General features: G+C 42.0%; 1 protein-coding gene across 1 annotated transcript in view; it reads left to right on the top strand.

Moving 5' to 3' along the window:
• LOC138293927 (vitellogenin-A2-like) overlaps positions 1-25,888 on the top strand; it is a 93,616-nt gene that overhangs the window by 7,694 nt on the left and 60,034 nt on the right. The window contains exons 3-8 of the mRNA XM_069233206.1: positions 14,451-14,471; positions 14,598-14,749; positions 16,313-16,564; positions 19,673-19,834; positions 19,924-20,072; positions 22,725-22,875. Of these exons, the coding sequence (XP_069089307.1) occupies positions 14,451-14,471; positions 14,598-14,749; positions 16,313-16,564; positions 19,673-19,834; positions 19,924-20,072; positions 22,725-22,875 (887 nt within the window). The remainder of the gene's footprint in view (positions 1-14,450; positions 14,472-14,597; positions 14,750-16,312; positions 16,565-19,672; positions 19,835-19,923; positions 20,073-22,724; positions 22,876-25,888) is intronic.

Below are 25,888 nucleotides of genomic sequence, written 5' to 3'. Positions count from 1 at the left end.
TTCTGCCAGAGTAAGAGGGCAAAGACTGGACTATGTGTGCCTTCCATCTTGAGAAGAAATCTCCAAGGGCTTGATCTAGAGCTTGCCTCCTGTTGTTTGAAGTCTCAGGGACAGCAAAGACTTCTCTCTGCCAGCACCTGGAGTCTCTGGAGAGACTCCTACTGTGCCCTGTGGTGCCCATCCAGTTCCTCGGACCCTGAGAGAAGCTGGCAGCCTAAAGACAAGGAAAGCCACGCACAGAGCGCTGTGGGGGGAAAAGATTGACGCAACTCTGATCTATGGCTGAAAGAACGTCGCGTTGCCGGCTCTGCAGCTGAGAAACGACGCTCGCAGGAAACGCGACCGAAGAATCGACGCACGGAGCAGGAGAAACGGCGCACAGCACAGCATCGCTGACGGAGGCTAGGAGATCACAACCTGCACTGCGGGGTTTTCTGATCATTGTGTGGCTGGATTTCCTACTCACGTACCGCCGTGCGTGGAAAAACAACGCAAGGCCTGCCCGGACCCGAGAGTGCTGACCGGATCGACTCATCGCTCTCCTGCAGAGAGAAGAAACGATGCGCCCTAAACAGGTGCAAGGAGAAACAACGCACGGTCCCGCTCATGAGTGGAATCAATGCCTCGCAAGCCCTTTTTGACGCACACTCACCCATGCAGGGTTATTTTTGAAGCGCACCAGGCACATTTTCACGCTAGCAGCACTAGTGTGTGTTTAAAACTACTTAAAGACTCTTTTTGCATTTTCATTGATAACTTGACTTGTGTATTTGGGATTTTTGTCGTTTTAGCCTTGTTTTGTTTAGATAAATATTTCCTATTTTTCTGAACTGGTGTTGTGTCATTTTGTAGTGTTTTCATTAAGCTACTGTGTGTGTTGGTACAAATACTTTACACCTAGCACTCTGAAGTTAAGCCTACTGCCCTGCCAAGCTACCAAGGGGGTAAGCAGGGGTTAGCTGAGGGTGATTCTTTTTTACCCTGACTTTAGTGAGGGTCCTTGCTTGAACAGGGGTAACCTGACTGTCAACCAAAGACCCCATTTCTAACATTGGTGATCAGTGGTTGGGATTTGGACTTGTATTTCTACTTGACATACAGTGATTAAGTGTATACTACTGTTTGAGTTCAGACCACTACATGACCACATACTACTTGTTTGGTGATCTTTTGATTTTTTCTCTTTGGGACTGTTTTTGTTCTACATTTATTTTTTCGCTGATTCCTTGATTGACTTTCTTTGAAACTTCATTTGGGAACTTGTTTTTCTGCCTTTGGAACTTTGCACTTGTTTTTTTTCAATCTTCATCATGTCCCAAACTGGAGATGCATCAGTTGGAGCTGACTTTGACCTTGAGAAATTGGAGAGTTATACCAAGGCCCAGTTCAAGCAGTTCTGTAAAACTTTTGACTGTCCCATTCAGAGCTCATCCAGGAAGGAGGAGCTGCAAAAGGTGCTGAGGGCCAAGAGCACTGAAGGGCACACAGAAGATGAGGGAGATGAGGAGGAGGAGGAAGAGTGTTCAGTACACAATGGTACTGTGGGTGGGCCTGTTATGTCCAGGGAGAAGGTCTTCAGGGCAGGTAGCAGTGTCTCATCCAAGGGTCTGACACCTGAAGAGTTACAGGACAGACAGGCAGAAAGGGAGTACCAATTGGAGCAGAGAAGGCTAGCCCTTGAGGAGAGGAAGTTAGCAATGGCTCATGAGCTTAGCTTGAAGGAGATGAATCATAGAAGCCAGTCCAGTAGAGATGGTGGCAGCAACCCTACAGTGCAGCCTGAAAGGAGGGTGCACATTCCTAACCACCTTGTGAAACATTACAAGAGAGAGGATGACATATACTTGTGGTTCAAGGGGTATGAGTCTACTCTCCATATGAATCTGGTCCCTGAAGCTCATTGGGGGGCGGGTATGTGGAAACACTTTGAGGTAGGGGGGAGGGATACACTGACAACATTAGGGGATGCTCAGAATCTCACCTACTCTAACATGAAGGATGCCTTGCTTTAAAGGTATGGTCTTACCCCTGAGCAGTACAAGGATAAGTTTAGGTCCTTCAAGAAGAAGGAATCCCAAACATAGTTGGAATGGGTCGATTCTTATTGCAGGTCACTGGATGGTTGGGTGAAGGGCAGTAAGGTAACTACATATGAGGGGCTTTACAATCTGATTGCTTGGGAGCACTTGTACAGTTTATGTTTTCCAGAGCTGCGCCAGCACTTGATTGACAGCAAGCTGACTGACCCCAGGAAGCTTGCGCAGGAAGCGGACTGCTGGGAGAGCACCCGGGTCCAAAAGAGGTATGGGGGAGACCACGACAAGGGTGGGCAGGGTCCCTCTCAGAAGAAAGGGGGGGTAAGGGTAAACATGGTGAGTTCTCTAAAGGGCCCCAAACTGATTCCCAGGGTAAGGATTCCCAACCCCCAGAGAAAAGAAGCCATGGTTCTCCAAAGGGAAGCCAGTGGCAGGTGGTCCCCCACGTAAGTGCTATGCATGTGACCAGGTGGGTCATGTGAGGGGGCACCCCAAATGCCCTAAAAGTACACCGGCACCCACAGGTGCGCCGTCCCAGGGTTTGGCCAGTGTAGTGTAGGGTGATTCTCTTTTACCCTGACTAGAGTGAGGGTCCTTGCTTGAACAGGGGGTAACTTGACTGTCAACCAAAGACCCCATTTCTAAAAAAGACCATTCACTGTACTGATCCTCCTAGACCTGTTGACACACTATTAATATCATAGAACCATTTTACACTAACAGAAGGAGTGGGTAGTGTTTCTGGAAAGTGCCATAAATTGCCTGACTTCTTTCTATCACAGTTGAGCCAATAAGCAAACATGTTGTCCTGCTAAAGCACCATATTAGTCTGAATCAAGTAGTTTCCTATAGTCCTAGACACTTTCCGATCCCTTAAACATCTATTTGATACAATTGTTAACTTCATTACTAGGTGCACTTTAATGGCACCCATCTGTTTGTGAAATTGGGGAGAACGATTGATTGAGACCATGAAATGAGTATTCTGGTGTCCACACCAAGATATGAAAAGGACCACCCCTCACTGAGAGTTCCATATGTGGAGAATGATGAGATGGAGAGCATTGGTACACCTCAAGGATCTGGTATGGAGATACATGTGAAATGTACTTTGGGGATAAATAAGACATTTCTAATGAACCTCAAAATGACATATGTGTAGACTTTAAAAAGCGACTGTTTAGCAATGGTGAACCTTGCTGACAACGTCATTTATGTCCGCCTCCAATGAATCAATCTCCAGTAGAATTAAATGGGAACAAAAAAGAAATCCTAGTTGTTGGCTCACAAGCCCAACTCTCCCTAACCTGAGGCCCTTGAATAAACTCCAACTCACTAAAAGAACATGCAAAATCTTAGCATAGTCTTTAACAAAATTTAACAAATGCTTTGCAGCTATTCTTCCCTATGAAGCAATGTGCATCATTCATAACAATTATCTTGCCTGGTCTACTTTTTGAGCTTCCTGCTGAGGATAGGGAAAAGGGCCATATTGTCAAAAACTGCAAGTCTCATTCTCAATATAATGCCTGATTATGGGAAGATTGTGCTAAAGTACAGGATTATACTTAATTAGCATCTGTGGACGCCAATAGTATCTCAGTTTAAAACGATATTCAATCTGACACGGTCTGCACCCAGCACAAATCAGTTTAGAACAAGGCTCATACATACAAGAGTGCACACACTCAACTATGCAAAATCAAGTTTCTAGGATATAATAATATCCAAGATCCACTGTCATTCTGGGAACCACCAAATTTATTAGAAAAACATTTGTTTCAAGAATTTGTCTCTATTATTGTGCATTGATTCTAGCACAACCTTCTTTTCTTTGTTATCAAAGAAGTTCTCCCTCTTACTGCAAAGCAGTGCACCAGAAATGGGGTTGACACTTTGCATGGCTGGCCTACTGCACATTTCATTTGGCTTCCCTACAGCATGTTTGCCCTCACAGTTGCTCCTCTCCTCCACGCTAAGACCATCATCAGTCTAGTATGAAGATTAGATTGTTTTTGGCAATGCTAGTATCCTTTTTTGTTTTCTTGATTACAGACATTTCTATAATTTGCTGTTTCTAATGCTTACTTTTCTTTGTACGCCCAATTTTAGACTAGGATTTGAGAAAATTCCAGCTAAAGAAGAAGCAAGGTGACAATAGGGATAAACCCACCACTCAGCCTACATTAATTCCACTCTGATATATATTTTTCTTGTGAAATCGATTATTCACTCAGCACAGAGGACATGCAATATCACAAAGAAGATATTTATCTGGGCATATATCACACACATGCAGCAATACTATTCCAAATTCAAGAGAAAATAGGATTGATAACTTGTGGTTGATTAATTTACATCAACGGTGACTCTGCCTGAATGTACACATCTTGAATCTTGTTCACAACACTGCTAAACATTTGATTTTGAAACATTTGTCTGGGGTGATATCAAAAATGTGCAGCAAGAATATATGGGTTTCATAAAATAAGATCAGAATCAAAACCAGGGACAGTAGGGAAACCTCTGCCTGCCCCCAAAGCTAACTGGGACTGTCTTCCGCCCGAGCGCTACACTAGCCAACCCAGGTGTCTGTCCAGTGGTGGACTATGCCCTCTTGGGGCACTGGGAGTCGCCCTTAGAGTGCCCATGCTGGTAGCACTATAAGCATTTGGGGATGCATTTCCCCAATGTTTTATCAAAATACCCTAGTTTCTTCCCAAATCTAAAAGAGGAGTGGTATCCACCCCCCTTGGGAATTCTTTTGGGGGCCTTTTGAGAACTCCTTATCTTTAAGTTTTTCTCCCCCCCTCTTTCTTCAGTTGGGAACCCTGACCACATTTGTGGGAGTCCCCCCCCATATACTTTCTTGGACACTCTGGTGGTAACCCAGAGGTCCGCCTCCTCAGCAAGCTTCCTGGGGTCAGTCAGCTTGCTATCTACGAAGTGCTGGCACAACTCTGTAAAAGAAGTATTGAGCATATGCTCTCTCGGAATCAAGTCATATAACCCTTTATAATCAGCTACTTTGCTGCCCCGCACCCATCCATCCAGTGCCTTGTTGGAGAAATCATAACAATCCACCCAAGTTTGTGTTGAAAGTTTGATGCTGTCCCTGAACCTCTGACGGTATCTCTCAGGGGTCAGCCCAAACTTGGCCAGTAAAGCGGCTTTCATGTGTGTTTAGTCATTTCTATTCTGTGGAGCAAGTGTGAGAAGTGTGTCCCTCCCCAAGGATGGTAGATAAAACCACATGGCCGCCCCCCAAATGCTCCTCAGGTGTCCCATGGGCCCTTAGTGTAACTTCATAGGCAGCCAGCCACTTATCAATGCCATCTCCCACCACAAAACATTCTTTGGTATACAAACCTGTTTGTCCCCAACCGGTCCTGCACGTATGCTGCCACCATCACTGCTGGACTCAGACTGTCTCAGCTTGATCTCCAGCTCCTTGAGACTCAGTTCATGAGGCAAAATCAGTTTTTTCTCAGCCAAGGCTCTCGCAGCTGCAGCTTCAGCTCTTTCAGCTTCAATCTGTTTGGCTGTTCTTTCAGCCTCAGCTTGCTTGGCTTCTCTGCTCTCCTTTCCTCCTGTTGAACCTCAATTTTTATCTTTGCCATCTGCAACTCTCTCTCCTCTCTCCTTTCCTCTGCAGTCAGGCTTTGATCAGAGACACTGCTCCCTCATTTTGCAGGGGGCACAATTGCAGCACTAATCTCATCTAGTGAGGGCAAAAAATCCTCTGAGGGGCCATCCTCTGGACCCTCCTCCAAAACATCCTCCTCAGAAGGGGCTTCTGCCCAGGCCCTCAGTGCCCTTTGAAATTCCTCCTTCTTGGGGGCTCTCTGGGTAGCTACACCCATGTCCCTGCAGAATGCCCTCAGCTGTTTAACAGTGTAGGTCTCCAGCATGGCCATAACAAAATCTTCGGCCCATATTTATACTTTTTGACGCTAAACTGCGCTAACGCAGTTTAGCGTCAAAAAATTTAGCGCCGTCTAACGCCATTCTGAAGCGCCATGCGGGCGCCGTATTTATGGAATGCCGTTAGCCGGCGCTAGCAGACCGGCGCTGCCTGGTGTGCGTGGAAAAAAACCACGTACACCAGGCAGCGCCGGCGTAGGGGGAAAATGGCGTTAGGGCGTCTTAAAATGGGGCAAGTCAGGTTGAGGCAAAAAAATCGCCTCAACCCGATTTGCGCCATTATTTTCGACGCCCAGACGCCATTTAAATGACTCCTGTCTTAGTAAAGACAGGAGTCATGCCCCCTTGCCCAATGGCCATGCCCAGGGGACTTATGTCCCCTGGGCATGGTCATTGGGCATAGTGGCATGTAGGGGGGCACAAATAAGGCCCCCCTATGCCACCCAAAAAAAATTAAAAAATATAAAAAATTATACTTACCTGAACTTACCTGAATGTCCCTGGGGTGGGTCCCTCCATCCTTGGGTGTCCTCCTGGGGTGGGCAGGGGTGGCAGGGGGGGTCCCTGGGGGCAGGGGAGGGCACCTGTGGGCTCATTTTGAGCACACAGGCCCCTTAACGCCTACCCTGACCCAGGCGTTAAATAGTGGCGCAAATGCGGGGTTTTTTGACCCGCCACCTCCCGGGCGTGATTTTTGCCCGGGAGTATAAATACAACGCATTTGCGTCGCCGTCATTTTTTTAGACGGGAACGCCTTCCTTGCATCTCATTAACGCAAGGAAGGCGTTCACGCAAAAAAATGACGCTATTTGCCCATACTTTGGCGCTAGACGCGTCTAACGCCAAAGTATAAATATGGCGTTAGTTTTGCGCCGAATTTGCGTCGAAAAAAACGACGCTAATTCGGCGCAAACGGAGTATAAATACGGGCCTTCATCTCCTGCTTGAGACCCAGCAAGAGACATGTTGATTTGAGGATTTTAGTCAAAAATTGACAGGAAAAAATGAAATTGCAGAAAAGAGATAAAAATCAAGTTGACCTTCAACTGTGGGTAGGTAGTGAAATACTTAGCCACTGTATGTCATTTCCTCACCGCTGATCACCAATGTTAGAAATGGGGTCTTTGGTTGACAGTCAGGTTACCCCCTGTCCAAGCAAGGACCCTCACTCTATTAAGGTAAGTCACACAGAATCCTAATCATCCTGTGCCCACCCTCTGGTAGCTTGGCACTGAGCAGTCAGGCTTAACTTAGAAGGCAATGTGTAAAGTATTTGTGCAATAAATCATACAATAACACAAGATAGAACCACAAAAATACACCACACAGTGTTTAGAAAAATATATAATATTTATCTGGATATTTGCAGGTCAAAACGATCAAAGATGCCATAAGTAAATGGAGAGATATCACTGAAAAGTGATATAAAGTGTCTTCAGTCTTTTTAAAGCAAAGAAAGTCTCTTTCAAGCATAAAGGGCCTTATTTCTCCTTTTTGGTGCAAAACTGCACTAAGGCAGTTTTGCCCCAAAAAGTTTTGCACCGGCTTGCACCATTTTTCAGCACCAGCTGGGCACCATATTTATGGAATGGTGCAAGCCGGTGCAAAGGGTAGGCTAGCTTAAAAAAAAATGACGTTAGGCAGTTTTGAGTCAAAATAAATGATTCTGACCAGATTAGCATAATTTTTTGACGCTAAGGGGCGTATTTATACTCTGTTTGCACTGAATTAGCGTCATTTTTTTAAAACTCTAATTCAGTGCAAAACTAACTCCATATTTATACTTTGGTGCTAGACCCGTCTAGCACCAAATTTATGGAGTTAAAGTCATTTTTTGGAAGTGGAAACCTACCTTGCCTTAATGAGATGCAAGGTAGGCGTTCCCGTGCAAAAAAATGACTCTATGGCCTTAACACCATATTTATACTCCCATGTAAAAATGGTGCAAGGGAGGGAGGAAGGGTCAAAAAATGGGGCAAAGCGTGCTTTGCCCCATTTTTTAAGACCTGGGTCAGGGCAGGTGTTAGGGGACCTGTGGCCCTATTTCCATAGTGAAACACCATGGAATAAGCCCAGAGGTGCCCTCCCTAGGCCCTAGGGGCACCCCCACCCACACTAGAGGGACTGCGAGGATGGGGGACCCCATCCCAGGTAAGTACAGGTAAGTGCATTTTATTTTTTAAAGTGCCATAGGGGGCCCTGAAATGGGCCCCCATACATGTCACCGGGTGCAATGGCCATGCCCAGGGGACCCCTGTCCTCTGTGCTGGCCACTGGGGTGGTGGGCATGACTCCTGCCTTTTCTAAGGCAGGAGTCATGTGGCATGGTAGGTATAGCACCATAAAATGACGCTAATCTGGTTATAGTCATTTTTTTTTACTCTAACCTGCCTAAAGCCATTTTTTGGTGCTAAACCCTCTTCTTCTATACTGCCAGCCCCACCCGACTAAAGTCATTTTTTTAAACTATAGCCTACCTTTTGCACCGGCTTGCACCATTCCATAAATATGGTGCCCGGCTGGTGCACAGAAATGGTGCAAGCCGGTGCTCAACTTTTTTGGTGCAAAACTGAGTTAGTGCAGTTTTGCAACAAAAAGTATAAATAAGGGCCAATATTTTGTAAGTTTGCGCCACTTTTGTGTCATAAAATGACGTTAATGCAGTGCAAAAAAAGTTTAAATCAGGGCCTTGGTGCTAGATGGGTCTAGCACCAAAGTATAAATATGGAGTTAGTTTTGCACCGAATTAGAGTAAAAAAAATGACACTAATTCGGTGCAAACAGAGTATAAATATGCCGCAGAGTATAAATATGCCCCTAAATATGGTGTTAAGGCCATAGAGTAATTTTTTGCACGCGAACGCCTACCTTGCATCTCATTAAGGCAAAGTAGGACTCCACTTTCAAAAAATGACTATAACTCCATAAATTTGGTGCTAGAGGGGTCTAGCACCAAAGTATAAATATGGAGTTAGTTTTGCACCGAATTAGAGTAAAAAAAAATGACACTAATTCGGTGCAAACAGAGTATAAATATGCCCCAAAGTACCTGGTTCGCGTGAAAAATCTCCGCAAAGGGCCGCAGAGAAGGAGAAGCGTGGAAAAAAGGGGTGTGCGTCGATTTCTTGGGCCGCACACGGCGATGCGTCGTTAAGTTTACACTCAGGGACGGTTGTGCAACGATTTCCAGAGCCCGGTCGTGGTCCTCTTCGGGTTGCAGGGTTTTCAGACACCCTGGGCTCTGTGAGTGGAATCCTGGGCTTGCGGAGCGAAGTCACAAGCGCGGCATTGATTCCGTGGTGCAGGTTCTGGTTTCAGTTTTCTTCTCCAGGACGTGTCTGAGTTGGAAGGGGCAGAGGCCCTGTTTATATACCCAAATGTGCCTTTGAAGTGGGGGAGACTTCAAAGAGTGGCTTAGAAGTGCACCAGGTCCCCTTTCAGTTCAATCCTGTCTGCTAGGGTCCCAGTAGGGGGTGTGGCAGCCCTCTGTGTGAGAACAGGCCTTTCACCCTCCCAGCCCAGGAAGACTTATTCAAACTGCAGATGTATGCACGTGGGGCTGAGTATCCTGTGTTTGGGGTGTGTCTGAGTGAATGCACAAGGAACTGTCAACTAAACACAGTCAGATATGGAATGTAGGACGCAGAAAGATTTAAGTGCAGAGGAATGCTCACTTTCAAAAAATAGCATTTCTAAAATAGTAATATTAAATCGAACTTCACCAGTCAGTAGGATTTGATATCACCATTCTGGCCATATTAAATATGACCTTCCTACTCCTTTCCGATCAGCAGCTACCATTCAAACAATGTATGAGGACAGCCCCAATGCTAGACTATGAAGGGAGCAGGCCTCACAGCAGTGTAAAAACAAATTTAGGAGTTTTACACTACCAGGACATGTAAACTACATAGGTACATGTCCTGCCTTTTACCTACACAGCACCCTGCCCTATGGGTTACCTAGGGCATACCTTAGGGGTGTCTTATATGTAGAAAAAGGGGAGTTTTAAGCTTGGCAAGTACTTTTAAATGCCAAGTCGAATTGGCAGTGAAACTGCACACACAGACCTTGCAATGGCAGGCCTGAGACAAGGTTAAAGGGCTACTTAAGTGGGTGGCACAACCAGTGCTGCAGGCCCACTAGTAGCATTTATTCTACAGGCCCTGGGCACATATATTGCACTCTACTAGGGACTTATACGTAAATTAAATAGTCCAATTGGGTTTGATCCAATGTTACCATGTTTAAAGGGAGAAAGTGTATGCACTTTAGCACTGGTTAGCAGTGGTAAAGTGTGCAGAGTCTAAAAACCAGCAAAAACAGTGTACAAAAAGTGGAGTGAGGCAGGCAAAAAGTTAGGGGTGACAAACCTAAGGCTGTGACTGTCACTCATTCTCACGCCCTCTGACTTACTCCTTCACTGACTCTCTCTCACTTTAACTCACACACATAGTCACACAGACATGCTCACAGTGCTGGAATGGTATAAGCACCTTCAAACACTTGTGTTGGCAATCAAACAATGTCACTAGCTGTCTCGGTTTTCAGCTGGACCCAAAGCAGGTCATGCATTTTATTTTTGTTGTAGCAAGAGTGAATAATTATTCATTCTTGATACAATAAAAATGGACCACAAAACAAGGAGGGTGTAGTGTAGCTGGGGAGCCAATAAAGGAGAACCACCACTGGCCAAGGGACACCCATCCATTAAACCAATCTATCCACTCAATCACCCATTCTTTCTCTTATCTACACCCTTTCATCCATCCTTTTACTCATGCATTCACCCGTTTGCTCAATCTATCCGTCCTTTCACTTCATCCATGCATCATCCTCCATTTGGCACATGCATCGATCAAAGCTTTCACTCAGCCATCCATCCTTACACCCATCCATCCACCCTTCTTCACATCCACCCATCCTTACATGCATCTGTCCATTTACCCTTTCACTCAGCCATCCACCCTTTCGCTCACTTATCCATTTATCCATCTATTCATCCATCTGTTCACCCTTTCACTCATCCATCCATCTACCCCTTCATCCAGACATCCATCTACCCCTCCTTTCATTCATCCACCCATCATTTCTTTCACTCACTCACCCTCACAAGTTAATTATGAGCCTTTATCTGCTGATCTGTAGACAGAAGAGGCTCATCAAGAACCCCACACTTGGCAGTAGCTGTTAAATCAGGGAGTGGAGTTGGGTGGGGTGGGAGGAGCAGGATGTCCATGATGCAAAAGCTTAACTGGCGAACTGAATGCACACACTTTAGTCTACTAATGCAATTGCTTTCTGCAGCTGGTTCCTTCCTTCTCTTGGGCCTCAAAGCAGCCAAGGAGTAGCGATAAGGAATCACTCTGAAGGGACAGGCTGGGGCTCAGCTCCATCTGTTTTTTCAAAATGAAACCAAATGCAGTACTAAACATGTCTAACTGCCAGGAGAGCAGCCCCATTCACCCCTCTTACAGCCTGCCCCTCTGTGATGATCAACATATTGTTGCAACCCACTCTCTCCTTGTCCTCATTTAGCTGCTCCACCCCATATATTGAAGTGAATGGAGCTTTGCTAACACCTCCCAGGGCCACTGTGAATGCGCCCCAAACGCAACTGGACCCCTTACTTTATAATTCAGCACTCCCTCTCATGTGATGCCACTGCTGTAGCTTGTGCCTGCAGGTTGACGAAAACCTTTTCTGGCTTGCGCTTGCGCATTAGGACATCTGCAAATTTTACTACAGTTCACCCAGGAGATTTAGAACACTGTTTCACAGCAGTGATTTATTTTCAGCTGCTCTCTGTCTATTTCCCTGTTTTTGCCTCTCCATGGTAGAATCTGCCCACTCTCCCCAACCCGGCACTGCGTTTATGGGTTAGACAGAGCTTGGTGTATGTTTGGTCGGCTTGAGACGGCTGGCCAAACATACATGCACACTGAGGAGGAGTGCTGAGGACTCTACCTCTGTGCTCTTCACAGCCCCTGGCCCCGCCCCTTCTACAATAGAATGATAATAGAGACAGTTTTTATAGTTTTATTGTAGAGGTTTGGCAGCTGCTGCTGCTGGTGGGGGGCGACGCTCCTCCACCCTAATGGAGGAGCCACCCCTGATCAATATACACATAAAGGTAAGTGGCTACCAATGTCAAATGCAATCTGATGTGAGTTTCTTGTACTTCTTAAGGTAATTCTTGAACAAAGCTCCATGAAAACTTTCAGATTGTTACTACAATTAAACACCTATGCAGTTTAATGGAAAAGTGGACATTTGTAATAGTGCCAATGTTATACCAGTGAGACTAGTCCTTTTTTTCCATACTGCAGGCATATTTACTAAAATTTACATATTTACTAATAATTCACCCAAAGCAGCACAGCAAGGCAAGTTTCTGCTCTGCATTGCACTAACGTCAGAGAGCTGAACATCACCATCTTTACTAAGTTATGGAGCTTTTGATCTCCCTCTCAATGCTGGTGCACTTGTGACTGTCTATCGCTAATACAGGTACCCTTGAGCTATGATGCAAGGTTGTCTATGTTAAAGGCAGTTTAAGAAATTGGGTTATTGGTCTAGGAGGCTGGAAGCCTCACCCAGGCTAGAAACACAATCCTTGTCACGCTGAACCACAAAAATCACGAAATGAACCTGTGCTTAATCCTGTGTTAGCCTGTCACAAAAGCAGTCAGGCTTAACTTAGAGGCACTGTGTAAAGAATTTATGCAGCTCACAAACAGAAATAAAATGAAAACAAAACACAAAAATCCCACACCCAATTTTAGTTAAGGTAGGGAAAATGCCCTTAAACAAGCATTTACTCATGCCTGATCTCAATATACAGTTGCAGACATAAAAGTAATAGCTATTGACTTAAGTATCTCCTCCAAATGTACGGTGTCAGAAATATTGCTGAGGCCAGAATGGAGACGGAGAAGTCAAAAATTTGGATTGTGATGACGACAGACATATATTCTACCTCCATTGAACGAAAATGTGGCAGACAACAAATCTCGAAGGCCAATACCTTGAGTATGTGTTTTTTGCTTGTTACTATTCAGCATTGCACTCGCCATTAAAAAATCATGGATATTTATAGCAACATATTGCAAACGCATTGCAAGAGCAGGTTCAAACCCTTGCTTCCTATTTGCATCCTGGTCATGTGATGTCTGCACGAGAACCATGCACGAGAACCAGTGATCAATATCCACAGCTGATTTACAAACATTTCCATGCAATGCACTTTCCGCACAATAATGTGGCTTTTTCAAACTGTGCATTTGAAAATGTTTAACAGTGTATATACTGCAGATATTTTTTTATATATTTTGTGGTTGAAGTCATATCTTAATGACTGCATTCCAGTTATTAGCATATAGTCCAAGTTAGCAATGGAAACACAATCCAAGAAGGTAGACACTGTCACTCAGCAATTATTACCCTAAGGTAGTAACATTCTCATTATTATACCAAAAAACTTCAGGATAATTCATTTTACTCTTAAATCCAGAAATCGCATTGTCTAAAATGGCAGGAATCATTATTAATGTAAATTAAAATACACCATTGGGCCTCTATTCCACATGCTCAAAGTGTTCAGTTCATACTGTTACCTAAATGAAATATCGGAAAAATATAATGCATTAAAGGGCAAGATGTTCGAAGTTCCGGACTGAGCATTCCCCTTTTTTGTGCACAGCAATGACACTGACACCGTGATACGTTCGATAAATAACTTTAACTTATCAAAACATTATGAAATCGCGCCAGTAGAAGACAACTTTGCACAACTTTTTGGATTCACTATCAGTTAGGTAAGATCTCTCGGGTCGAGTCGGAATAACCAGAAAAAAGGTTATCTAGACCTTTCACAGATGTACAGTGGAAGCTGCCAAAAACGTCACAAGCCTTTCCTATTAACAGAGCGTAAGGTGATTTTATTTTCATTCAATTTGTTCAGTTATGAACATATTTAGAAAAATGTATGGATCTTATGATAGTGTTAATATTTTTAAACAATGCAGTAACTAAAGCACAACGTTCCAAACCTATATCTTGATGCCTCATGATTTACAAAAAAAGTTTGCCACTGATAAAGAAATTGACTAGTCAGCGAAAGTAATCTGATTGAGTAGCCACGCACTCGCCCACTTCTGCTATAAAAGCAGCAGCTCCCGCTCACTTCCATTCACCGCCAGCATGAGGGGAATCATCCTAGCACTTCTGCTCGCCCTTGTGGGTAAGATGGTCCTTTTGCTCCTTTTACTGTGAAGATTTTGAAGTATCTTGTTAATTTATTTTTTTAATGTTTTGTATAGCACACCCAGATGGCTATCTTAGAGTGTTGGTAGGGCAGGGATGGAAGTGATAGTGGGGCAATGATCAGAAGCTTTATTTAATGTAACTTGAATCCAAGTCAATGTTCTAATATTTCAACATCCTTGCATGAGCCTTTCTCATCTTTCCACTTGATCTTTCTCCCTACAGGCAGCGAGCAGTACAACTACGGTATGTATCTTTTTTTCTTATAAGTGATGTGTTTACCTCATTGCATTTTATTGTGTGGAATGTGGTTGGACACTCACTGCCAGGAGAATTCTTAGCTTCAGCCCTCATCTTTGTGTTTTCTTCCAGAACCTGTCTTCAGTGAAAGTAAGACCTACGTCTTCCAGTACGAGGCCATTATCCTGAATGGGTTACCCGAGGTTGGCCTGGCCAGATCTGGAATGAAACTGAACTGCAAGGTGGAGATCAGTGGATTCGCACAGAAGGCGTATCTCCTCAGGGTAAGAATGGAAATAGTGTGAAGATTATGAGATACCACAAAGTGGGCACAGGAGCAAGTCCTCCACCAACCTCAACATATTTGATAAATGTAAGACTAGAATGTAGACCATTAGCACATGTGATAAATGTAAGACTAGTATGTAGAGCAGGAAGAGTAGCCATTTTAATTAGTCAGCATTCAATAGCAGTGGTATTTTTTAAACATATAGTTTACCCTACCCCGTTTATACACAGTTTTGTTTCAACTTGTTCTAACATAAAGGTGCACAACTCAGTTGCTCCCTGGGCAAACATAAAAATACATCCTGGTAGGGCCACTCGGATTTTCATCCTTCTGAAGTTAACAATATGAGTTCTACTGAGTTGGGTAGAAATATACATCTGTTATTCAGCGTCTCCAAAGGAGTAGTAAAAAAAATGATTCCCCACTTTTAACGATTTCCTAAACATCCCTGATATAGTTGATCTGGAGAATGGTTCAATGAGAGAATTCAGAAATTCTTAAATTGAAATTCTGTCTATCTGTCTTTCTCTCCATTCTTTTTTATCATATTACAACTTATTTTCATTCCTTCTTTCCATCATGTCTGTGCTTTTTCTATCTATTCATCCCTCATTCTATATTTTTCTATTCAATTTCCTTCCCTTTCTCCATCTTCTTTCATTTATATCATCCTTTCTTTTTCACATCCTTCTTTGTCTTTTTTACTTCCTTCTTCATCCATTCTTTCTTCTCAATATCCATCCATCCAAACATCCACCCACTCGCGAATCCATCTCTCCAGCCATTCACTCATCTCTCCATCTGTCGACCCAGAATTTTTTCTTTCCACCCATAACTATCTTTTTTCTCGATCCACTCATCATCCATCTTTCTCTCATACAACCGGTTATCCATTCATCCCTTCATCCTCTTATCCATCCGTTCATCCATCCATCCACTTACCCTCTCTCCACATTTCTCCCCATTTCTCCCTCAAGTCATCCCTCCTTCAACTGCAAAGGGTCATCTTTATGAGTTTGTAGAGCCCAGAGACTCCCATCAAAGAAGCCATAAAGAAAAACATAAATGAATAAAGTTTAACAATGTGAAGAGCTAGATGATCTTTAATCGAGCTAGAATTGGGAAAGTACTAAACAGCAGAGAACATCATTATTTTATAACATATTTTCATTAGCTTGTTTACAGTTCGAGTCATATGATACAGGGTCCTTTGCCCAGATAGATATGAATCACAAAAGTTAATCAAAAGTCAGATTTGGGAATTGTGACTATAATTATATTTCTTAAGCAACCCCTAAACACTCTAAAGAGGTATGTGAAATTACCATTAAAGAGTTGCTTACCTAAGGCCAACGTGTCTGTTGCTGAGTATAGCCAGTCTTATAAACTGGAATTACGAAATTTGCATGATGTGATCCACATACCATTTGATTGCAAAACTGGATAATAGTCTACAGATTGCATTACAAACAAGACGTGTTCCTTTCTGATATTATTTTCTTTATGATATAGATTAATAACCTACACAGATCCTGAATAGAGCTTTGGTCTTTTACAGATAACTTCCCCTGAAATCAAAGAGTACAATGGCATCTGGCCCAAGGACCCATTTACTCGTTCTTCAAAGCTGACCCAGGCTCTCGCTGCTCAACTCAGCAAACCGGTGAAGTTCGAGTACAGCCATGGACGCGTCGGAGCCATGTACGCCCCGGAAACTGTTTCAGAAACTGTACTCAACATTTACAGAGGGATAGTGAACATGCTTCAGGTCACCATCAAGAAGACTCAAAATGTATACGACTTGCAGGAGGTTAGTTTCAGATCTTTTTAAAATGTAGTTATACAAATAGGTTGAGCCAATAGTAAATCCACTTGAAAAAAGTGTCATAGATCAGTACTGAAAACACTGTCATATGTAAATGTAAATGGTATACAAATTATGGAGTCCAGTGATGATAATTCACAGTTTCATTTAGGCAGGTTACCTCTTGGATATACAAATGGCATGATCTTAGCAAAATTAGGGGAAGGGATGAAATGTGGGGGCCCCTCTGCACTGCATGGAGCTATGCTACTATACCCTTCATTTTCATTGAGTATCTCAGTTTATACTACACCATCGTCCCAGCTTACCAGCTCTGTGCCTTCCGTAGTCCCCAGAACAGCATTTGAAGAGTGATGGCTACAGGCTCAATTTAACATTATGGGTCAGATGTGGCAACACTTTCTCCTGGTGCATAGTCACCAGAAATGACAAAAAACACTACAAATTGTTTACTTGAGGTTTAATTTACAATGTGCAGGAAAGTTGTCTAAAAGTAAGGCAAAGTATTGTCATGGGTTACTGTGTGTTACTTTGCACCAAGTGAGTGTCCCTTGGGTCGTTCATTGCAGTGTCCATGTTTTTTGACACAAAGCCGATACTACAAAAATTTGTAGGCAGGACTTTGTGTAATATTGAAATGCCTCAACAATACAGATACAAAGGAGAAACATTTGTTTCCCCCAAACTTTTCTAACTATGCCTGTGAGCCGTGCTGTACAACACACAAAGTGAGAAAAGTTTAAGCAGAAGTCCAAGCATATCATTGTGTAATGGAAAGGGGTGCTTCCAATACAAAACCTATACTAGACTCTCTCAATACCTGTGCACTATCATGCAAAGGTGTATGCATTGTGAAAGTACCCAAATTGTGCACCTGCGCCAATGAAGAGAGCCACAACACCATAAAGTGGCAGATATGGTGCTGTAATTTTCACTTCCTCTCACTCAACCCTGTGCAGTGACTTATGTTGCGGCCGCGCAGTCCCTGAGATGTTAGTGAATCTGCCCTTATTTCTTTTGCACATTTCCCTACAACAAAGTTCATACATGTTAGTACATTCTGAGAGGAATATTTTACAAGCTCTGTGGAGCAGGGCAGTGCAGCAAGTGACTTTCCTGCATTGCCCTGCAGCACAGGGAAAGGACATATGGTGCTTTTCTGTCCTCTGCCCCTGCACTGGCACACAATGGGCTGCCCAGTGCTGAAACAGGCACCCTTGCATCATGGTGCAAGGATGCCTGCGTTACAGGCAGAATTGTTTCTGTGCAGAAAGGGACAGCTTCCTGCACAAAAAGAATCCCTGTTGGTTTTTTCTTCTTTATATGTGTGCTGCAGAATAAAGATATTTCTCTGAGTTTCACCTCCCCTGGGAGAGTAAGGTGTTGTCGCACACCCAGGATTAGAATGCCTTGTAAATCTAGGAATGTACCAAAACCCATGAGTGAGAAAACCCATCACAATGCCTAGGGAATGCCTCCCTGACAGTGTAAGGCAATGCAGTGACTCAAGCTGCATTCCCTCACACCATATCTACAAGGCCATGTAAAGCCATGCAAAGTGGCTTTGAGTGGCCTTGTAGATATGGGCCTGCACCTTGTGTCGCCAGTGCATCACAAAAAGTGACACAGCGGCGGCACACGGGGCTTGTAAATAAGTCCCATTCTTTTTTCTATATGATTTTGCAACACACCTATTTAATTAGTCCATGTGTTATTTTACATACATTTATTTAGAGTTTTTTAGCATTTAAAAATAATCCAAACACTGAAATCAATATTAATGCAAGACCACAAAACAAGTAAAAAAATGGGGGATATACTTACAGTATGTGATTATGACATCTATAGGGCATAAACCTGTCAACTGAAAGTCTGGGAAAAGAGCAACAATTTTAAACCTTTCTGAAACCATAGGTGTGAATGTATTACAGATGAGGGGAAAACGTGGCAGTTGCTGTCATAATTGACTCCTGGGTGGACTATGTAAATTCAATTAAGCTTGACCTGCCTAAGTATCTATTTTGTCATTCCTTCACAACCAGGCAAACATTTTAGCAAGAGGAAAGGATCGTTTTTTTCCTGCTCGCCCCCTTCTTATTTTCTTACATTGGCAACTCGTTAAATAGGGTATATTTCAATAAGAGTGTTCTGTACATGTACCTGCTACAATATGGGCACTCCCTGTACCAATTCTTAAAACCCTGAGTAGGTTGCGTCTCTGTCCAACCTACTAGCTTGTGTCCCTTAAGGTATGCTTCATGTACACACTTGGCAGACTCTCAAAGGCCTTAAAAACATGGCTCTTTCAAACATTGGGCTAATTTATAAGGTTATATCTGCAACATACTGACACGAAAGCAATGGACGAGCAAGTGCTTAATAACTAAATACTTCAATAACAAATCACATACAATAACGCCTGCCATCGTGCTCAAGACTAACGTGCACACACCTACAAAGGTAGACTTTGAAAATGGTTGTTGAATCGTTTCCCCTTGTTAGAACATCTTTCAGGTACGTTCTAATGTGTTCTGGGAGTTGTAGTCTTTATTTGCGTTCATTGAACCAATTGGAAAAGTGCACTTAATAACAGTAGCGTTTAGGAGAAAAGTCCATGAGTGGAAACCTGATGTTCATCTGGCATGTTTGATCTTGAAACAGGTGCCAACTCTAACTTTATGATTCATGTGCTTCTTGAATTAGGAGATTTCATGCTCTTGATGAAATCCGACAGTCTATTGATAAAGTAATTACTTTGAAAGCTAGACTGAGGATCGTGTATCTTTGATTTAAAAAAAATAAGCATTGCAAAATCCACAGACTGCATGCATTACAGTTATTTTCTACACTCACATGTCTAGAAGCAATATGTTGTCCTGTCCTAAAAAGAGCAGGATGACCGAGAGAACATGTCATGAACCTATCCATAGCTGTGTCATAACTTGCAGATCAGTAGTTTGGATCAGGTGAAAAATGCTGCAGAAAAGGTTAATAATTCATAGAAGTAAATATCGTTCGAGTGGATTGGTATAAGGCAAATCAATATCCATAATGCAGCCCCACATTTTTTACTTTATCTGTTGATTTCCACAGTCTGGAGTTACCGGTGTCTGCCACACAAGGTATGTGATCCAAGAGGACAAGAGAACAGATAGAATCATTGTTGTAAAATCCAGAGACCTAAACAACTGCCAGGATAAAGTGGAGAAGAACATTGGCATGGCTTACGTGGAGAAATGCTCATCTTGCCAGAAGGTTTGACCATGCACATATCTTTACTGGAAATCAATACTGGATCTTAGACCCTCACTCCCAATAATAATTGTATGTGTTGTTTACAATAGATTGTAAAGAATCTAAGAAGGGCTGCAACATTTACTTACAAGATGAAGCCGAAGGATGATGGTGCACTCATCACTGAAGTGACTGCACGACAGGTGTATCAATTTTCACCATTTTATGAACTCTCTGGTGCAGCTGTAATGGAAGCCAGGTGGGTGTCTTTCATATAATCACTGAACTACCTGTATTCTACCTTGTGGATCATTGTGCATCATTTAATAAAGTTAAACAGCACATGTTTTAAAGAAGACAGCAGTATTACTGATGCCTGTAGCAATTTCAACTTTAATTGAAGATTTTCAATCACAGAAACAGCTAACCTGAGCTACATATTTTGGTGATTTAGACAGCTTGAGCAATACAATTCTGTAAATAGTAATAGAAGACTTGAGGGCCTAAAATGGAAGTCAAAATTTTGAAAAACACAAATATGCACCCATTTAGATCTTGCCTACTACAGAGTAATTTACTACGTCCGTGTCTTGTCCACTTAACATTTCTGTGGAAAATACTTCCTTTTGCCACTGCAGTGACAAGAGAACAGTGACCTTCACCTTTACTGCTTTTTCTCCTGATTAGGGAATTCGCTCATTTTTAGCCATGTCTGTATAATTTATCCAACCCCTATGATATATCCATAATGTCATGGCAGATCTTGAGAGCCGCTATTACGAGTATCCTAAACATGCATAGATAACTCAGTTACTTGCTTAGTGAGATACGGATCCTGATCAATGCACACAACGTGGTTCATAAAATCTACCACCTGGTTAGACTGAGTTGTTTGTCTAAACTACAGTATGATGTGCCATACAAACATGAACAATAAACTGGGAGAGGTGTTTGGCCACATCAGTTTTCACAGCCAAGTTATGGAATACGGTGCCTCTTCCAATCTCGCCAGTGGCTGGCCAGTGGAGGCCTTGTACAAACAGATAAAACATTCTTGTTTACTCAGTAACACAATATTATCTTTTGAAATTAGAGTGAAATGTAAGGAACTCTTTCAAGTCCTAGGGTTTGAGGTCATTCAGTTAAGTAAAAATAGAATTATATGTTCACCATATTCCTTTATATTTGCGATAGGAGAAGTGAAACGGAAAGTGGGAAAGTCGACTGGCCATAACGGAGACTCTGCCATGTATTTTTAAGGGAGAAACGGACGTTTCATGGTACAGTGTGTTGCTGGAAAAAGACTTGAAATAAAGGGATTTTTGGTCAGAATCAGAATAGAATATATATCAGATTTAAGTGTGTTTTTGGAGCTAACAAAATCAAAGGGGCAATTGTAACAACACACAACTCTGTCATGAATAAATAGCATGTAGAAAATAGTTTGCCAGCGTTGCCTCTCATTGACGATTAACATAATGATGAGTGTAAACTTTTATTTGTGTAGTCATTGATCACTTTATTCTTTAATTAATTGTGGACAATTACAATACATTACAGTATGTCAAGCTGAATTGAAAGTGAATTCGGGCTTTAGCAATGAACAATTTGTTCTTGGCCAAGTGGGGAGAATTTTCTCGAATAAATATACATTTCCTTTAGATTATTTTGTTCGTCTGTAATTTGTGGATTACCACTGCGGATTATATTTTGGGATTACTCATAGAAATTGTACTTTTATTGATTCTTGTTTATGTACACTTACCATTCCCTTTTAGTGTGACAGATGCATTCCATATATATTTGTGCAGTCCACTTGAGAGCTTTTGAGAGTATGTTATTCTACCCATAATGTTATATTCTAAAGCTTGTTTTTGTGTTTTCCATTAATATCAATTAAGAGTAAGCAGGGACAGCAGCCTCTACCTTTGGTTCTGCCCTTGCTAACCCTGGTTTGTGGGTCGGACAGAGGTCCACAATAACTGAAAGTAAACAAGGCTTTGTGGGTCTTGCTTTTTTTATGAAGTTTCCACTTATTGGCCTTTTGCTAGCCATTCTGCTGCAAATCTGAATTTGATGTCAGGCTAAGTGTGAAACAAGGAGCCACATTAAATCCTTTTCTCTACTGCTGACATTTTGGTGAATTGACATCCATGGTGTAGTCTACAAAAAGACATTAGCTTGCTGGTAACCCTACTTGGGAAGGTAACTACTTTTTTGTTTGTAAAGTACTTTCCTTTAACTTTCTTCTAGTAGATGTATCAGTGAATTTCCTACCTGGTTCTGAGAGTGTACAATTGTAATTGTTTAGTGTGATCATATGTAGAGTGATGTAGATTTGCAGCACCTTACTATGTTGGGTTATCTTCAGCATCAGGTGGGTTAAATAAGGAGGCTGTGTTTCAAGGCTTCAGGTTCAGGACATCACATGGAATCTAAGAAGAAAAGAGAATCCAGATGCTCAAGTAATCACTCCATTCTTATTCAATGAGTTCAAACACAGCCATCTTTGAAAGCTAGACTTAGAACTATATCTACCATAATAAAAATGAGGGGAGCGAGGGATCAAGGAGATGAAGGGATTGAGGCGAATGCCACCTTTGAGCAGTGTCAGTGGAAATTAAACTTTATAAGACACTTGTCTCAAAAAAGGGTAACTAGGAAGCAGGAGGAACTACACTTCTGTCATCCTTGCCTTAATCCTATATCAATACAGAAACATATCATTTTCAGTAACGTATGAGTTCTTACATTTAAATATGTGCATAGACAAAGATAGGAACAGTACAGGATTTTATTATGGCACACAAATAGGTGATACGTTGGGACCTCTGACTAAATCACTAGGCAAGCTCCCGCCCTTTAAAAGGCAAATGAGAAATTAATACATTTGTGTTCTCCTTTCTTTCAGGCAAGTGCTCACTTTTCTGGAAACTAAAAGCAATCGAGTGAGTGCTCCTCAGAATGAGCTCCAGAACCGCGGTGGTCTTCAGTACCAGTTTGCTTCTGAACTTCTCCAGATGCCAATTCAGTTAGTGAAGACAAGGAGTCCTGAAACACAAGTATGTAACTAAATATACCATTGTACACATGAGCCTCCGATTGTCACACATACATTCAATTTGAATGTTAAAAAAATATTTTGGACCCTAATCTCAAATGTATTTCACCAGCAAACATGAGATGAAGGCCACAAATACTTCATTTAGAACTACATGGAATACACAAAGTGATTCTTGCCATAAATGCATTCATTAAGGGAATTTCTTCTCTATGAGCGTGGAGATATCCACAGTAGTAAATTCCACTCAAGGGGCAAGAGATACCCTTTCCAAGGTGTGGTTTGCCTCAGATGTTTGGAACATACACAAGCATAAACTTTTGTGGCCATTCCCAAGCTTAGACTCAATCTCTTCCCCCACGGAAATGGTCAGAGATTTATTCCAACAAAGAGCTGGAGCAACTCCCCTTCCAGGACTGGTAGGGACTTCTCTTCCAGGATTGGAAGGGTAAAAGACCGCCCCCCAGATTTACTAGGGATGTAAAGAAAGAGCTTTCTCCAATGGGAAAGGTGTCTTACCTCAAGAGAAAAAATAATTCAAATTGCAGAGTTTTACTCCATGTAGAGATTAGGAGTCCTTGAGACGTGTCACATGGCATTACTAGTAGCATATTGAGAAACCTATGCCCAGCACAGATTTCCAGGAATGCCTGTATGTGAATTGGAAACATTTGTACAAGTACGTTTAGGCAGAGGTGTATATATCTGCCTGTACCTTTGATTTTTTGTCCTAAATAGGCTCCTCTGATTGTAATGGATTGCTAGTTTTAGTTTTTCAATCTAGCCACACTCAATTAAATTATATAAAATATTTACAACATGAAGTTTTGCAATTGCACAGAAATTACTCAGAGGCCATGCAAGAATTTAAATTTCTGGCATGGAGGATGCAATTATGTTCAGTAGAGTGTGTTTATTTTTCTGATTCATCTTTTCAGCACATTAGGTCTATGCCCCCACTCCATACATAAGGACAACAGAATCTAATACACATTCAGATCTCTCTGGTTTTTGCCTATTCAGCAAAGATAGCAGTTTTTTTTACATATTTGATACTAATCTTCTACAGTGTTTGGAAAACTGTTAATAATGCAGAGGTATAGAATCCCCCTGAAATTTCCAAAGATCTCTTTGATGGATCACAATTAACCGCAAGACCAGAAGACTTCTGAACCTCAACACCATGCTCCGGGACATTATATCAGCTTGAGGTGTCAGGTTCTAATCATGTGTAGACAATGCACATGTACAGTTTGTGCAAAGATGGAGAGCACACAACACTGTGTCAAGAGCTTTAACAAGTTCTTGAATAAGGTAGATGTTTGGATGATACAAAGCTGGCCCTATTAAAATGTCTCAGAAATCCAACTCATGTAACCTTCTTCCCTGTGCTGTGGAGAATGCACAGCCATTACAGCCGCTGAATCTAACACTTTATCGACCAGTTCACACAAACAAGCAAATCTTAAAAGCTCTTACTATGTTTCTAGAGACACATTTTGTTTTACAACCTTAAGAATACCCACGTCTTACCACCTAAATGACCGGTATTTTAATCCATCTCTCAGTTTAATGTAAATGAAAAATATGGCCTAAATATGCCTCTTATTATTCATATGTGTATGATCCTATTGTAATTCACCAAGACACTCCTTAAGTTAAAGATGAACAAATAATGCATTGCAATTCACCAGTCAGAAACAAAACCTATAAAACAGTTAATGCAACCACAGGATGATCATTAGCATCCGGCCAAGCAGTGTTGGTGATTATCATCAGACTAATGTGAACAGAGACTCCATAGAAATTGGCTTGCCTGCATTTGAGAGAAAATGACCGATACATCTGAATAGACTAGCTCCCACTCAATTATTTATTTTAAAGTTTTGTTGACCACCAACCAGGGCATATGTCTGCAATACAAGAGGAAACATAATTGAGAAGGGTCTTCAGACAGTTGGATGTTTAATCTCTTCATTTGAAGGTCTCATTACCACTGTTATTGCTTCAAAAACAAATTCTTGAGTTGCTTTTCAGTCATAAAGCAAAATGATGGCACTCTCCAAACCACTGTGGAAGGCAGCCTTACCACCCAGTCTTCAGCAAAAAAGTTCAAAAAATTGTTTTTCCCTTTTATCAGTTGAAAAGCAATGTGTATAACCTGGTACGGTGCCTTACATGCCATAGAAGACACTAATTTCCTAGAGTTCCACAATCTGCAAATTATTTGATAATGCTGTTTCACAATAAAGCTATTTCGAGGTATGATTCCCGTGTAACTTCTAGATTGCATGTAGCTGTAGTCCTTTAAAAGCTCTAATTGAAACCCCTACCTGGGGGGAGGGGAGGAGACGAAAAGTAATTAACGTTACGTATGCTGCTTTATTAGACAGCACTGAACATTTTTGGATGATAATGAAAACTAATCCATTTTCTGAAGAAAGTGTTAAATCTGGGGAATACTGCTGTGAAGCAATTTCATCCACTACTGGGATTGTGTGATTGAAGAAATTATACCGAGATCTTGTCCTCTTAATTTAGAACTGCATCTACAAACAAGAGGATTTTTTTACTGCCCATCTCTACATCAGCCCCCCACACCGATATGTATTTATTATGTAATATTTAAAAATTGAAAAAGTTTACATTTCACTGTCTTATTATAAAGTAGTTATTAAATGCAAGCAGTTTATCACTGTGATGGTAATCGAGATGTTTGCCATCATTTACATGCACAGTTTGTTTAAAGCTATTTTTGATTGCAATTTAGCAACATATACAAGTATTTCATAAGTTTAGGGCCATATTTATACTCCGTTTGCGCCGAAATTGCGTCGTTTTTTTTGACGCAATTTCGACGCAAAACTAACGCCAACTAACGCCATATTTATACTATGGCGTTAGAGGCGAATAGCGCCAAAGTTCCCGGAATGTGCGTCATTTTTTAGCGTGAACCCCTTCCTTGCGTTAATGATATGCAAGGGAGGCGTTCCCGTCTAAAAAATGACTCCCAG

Source organism: Pleurodeles waltl, chromosome 4_2, assembly GCF_031143425.1.
Source record: "Pleurodeles waltl isolate 20211129_DDA chromosome 4_2, aPleWal1.hap1.20221129, whole genome shotgun sequence".
Lineage (NCBI taxonomy): Eukaryota > Metazoa > Chordata > Amphibia > Caudata > Salamandridae > Pleurodeles > Pleurodeles waltl.
The sequence above is the reverse complement of the archived record's forward strand: the minus strand, read 5'-3'. Positions and strand labels throughout refer to the sequence as shown.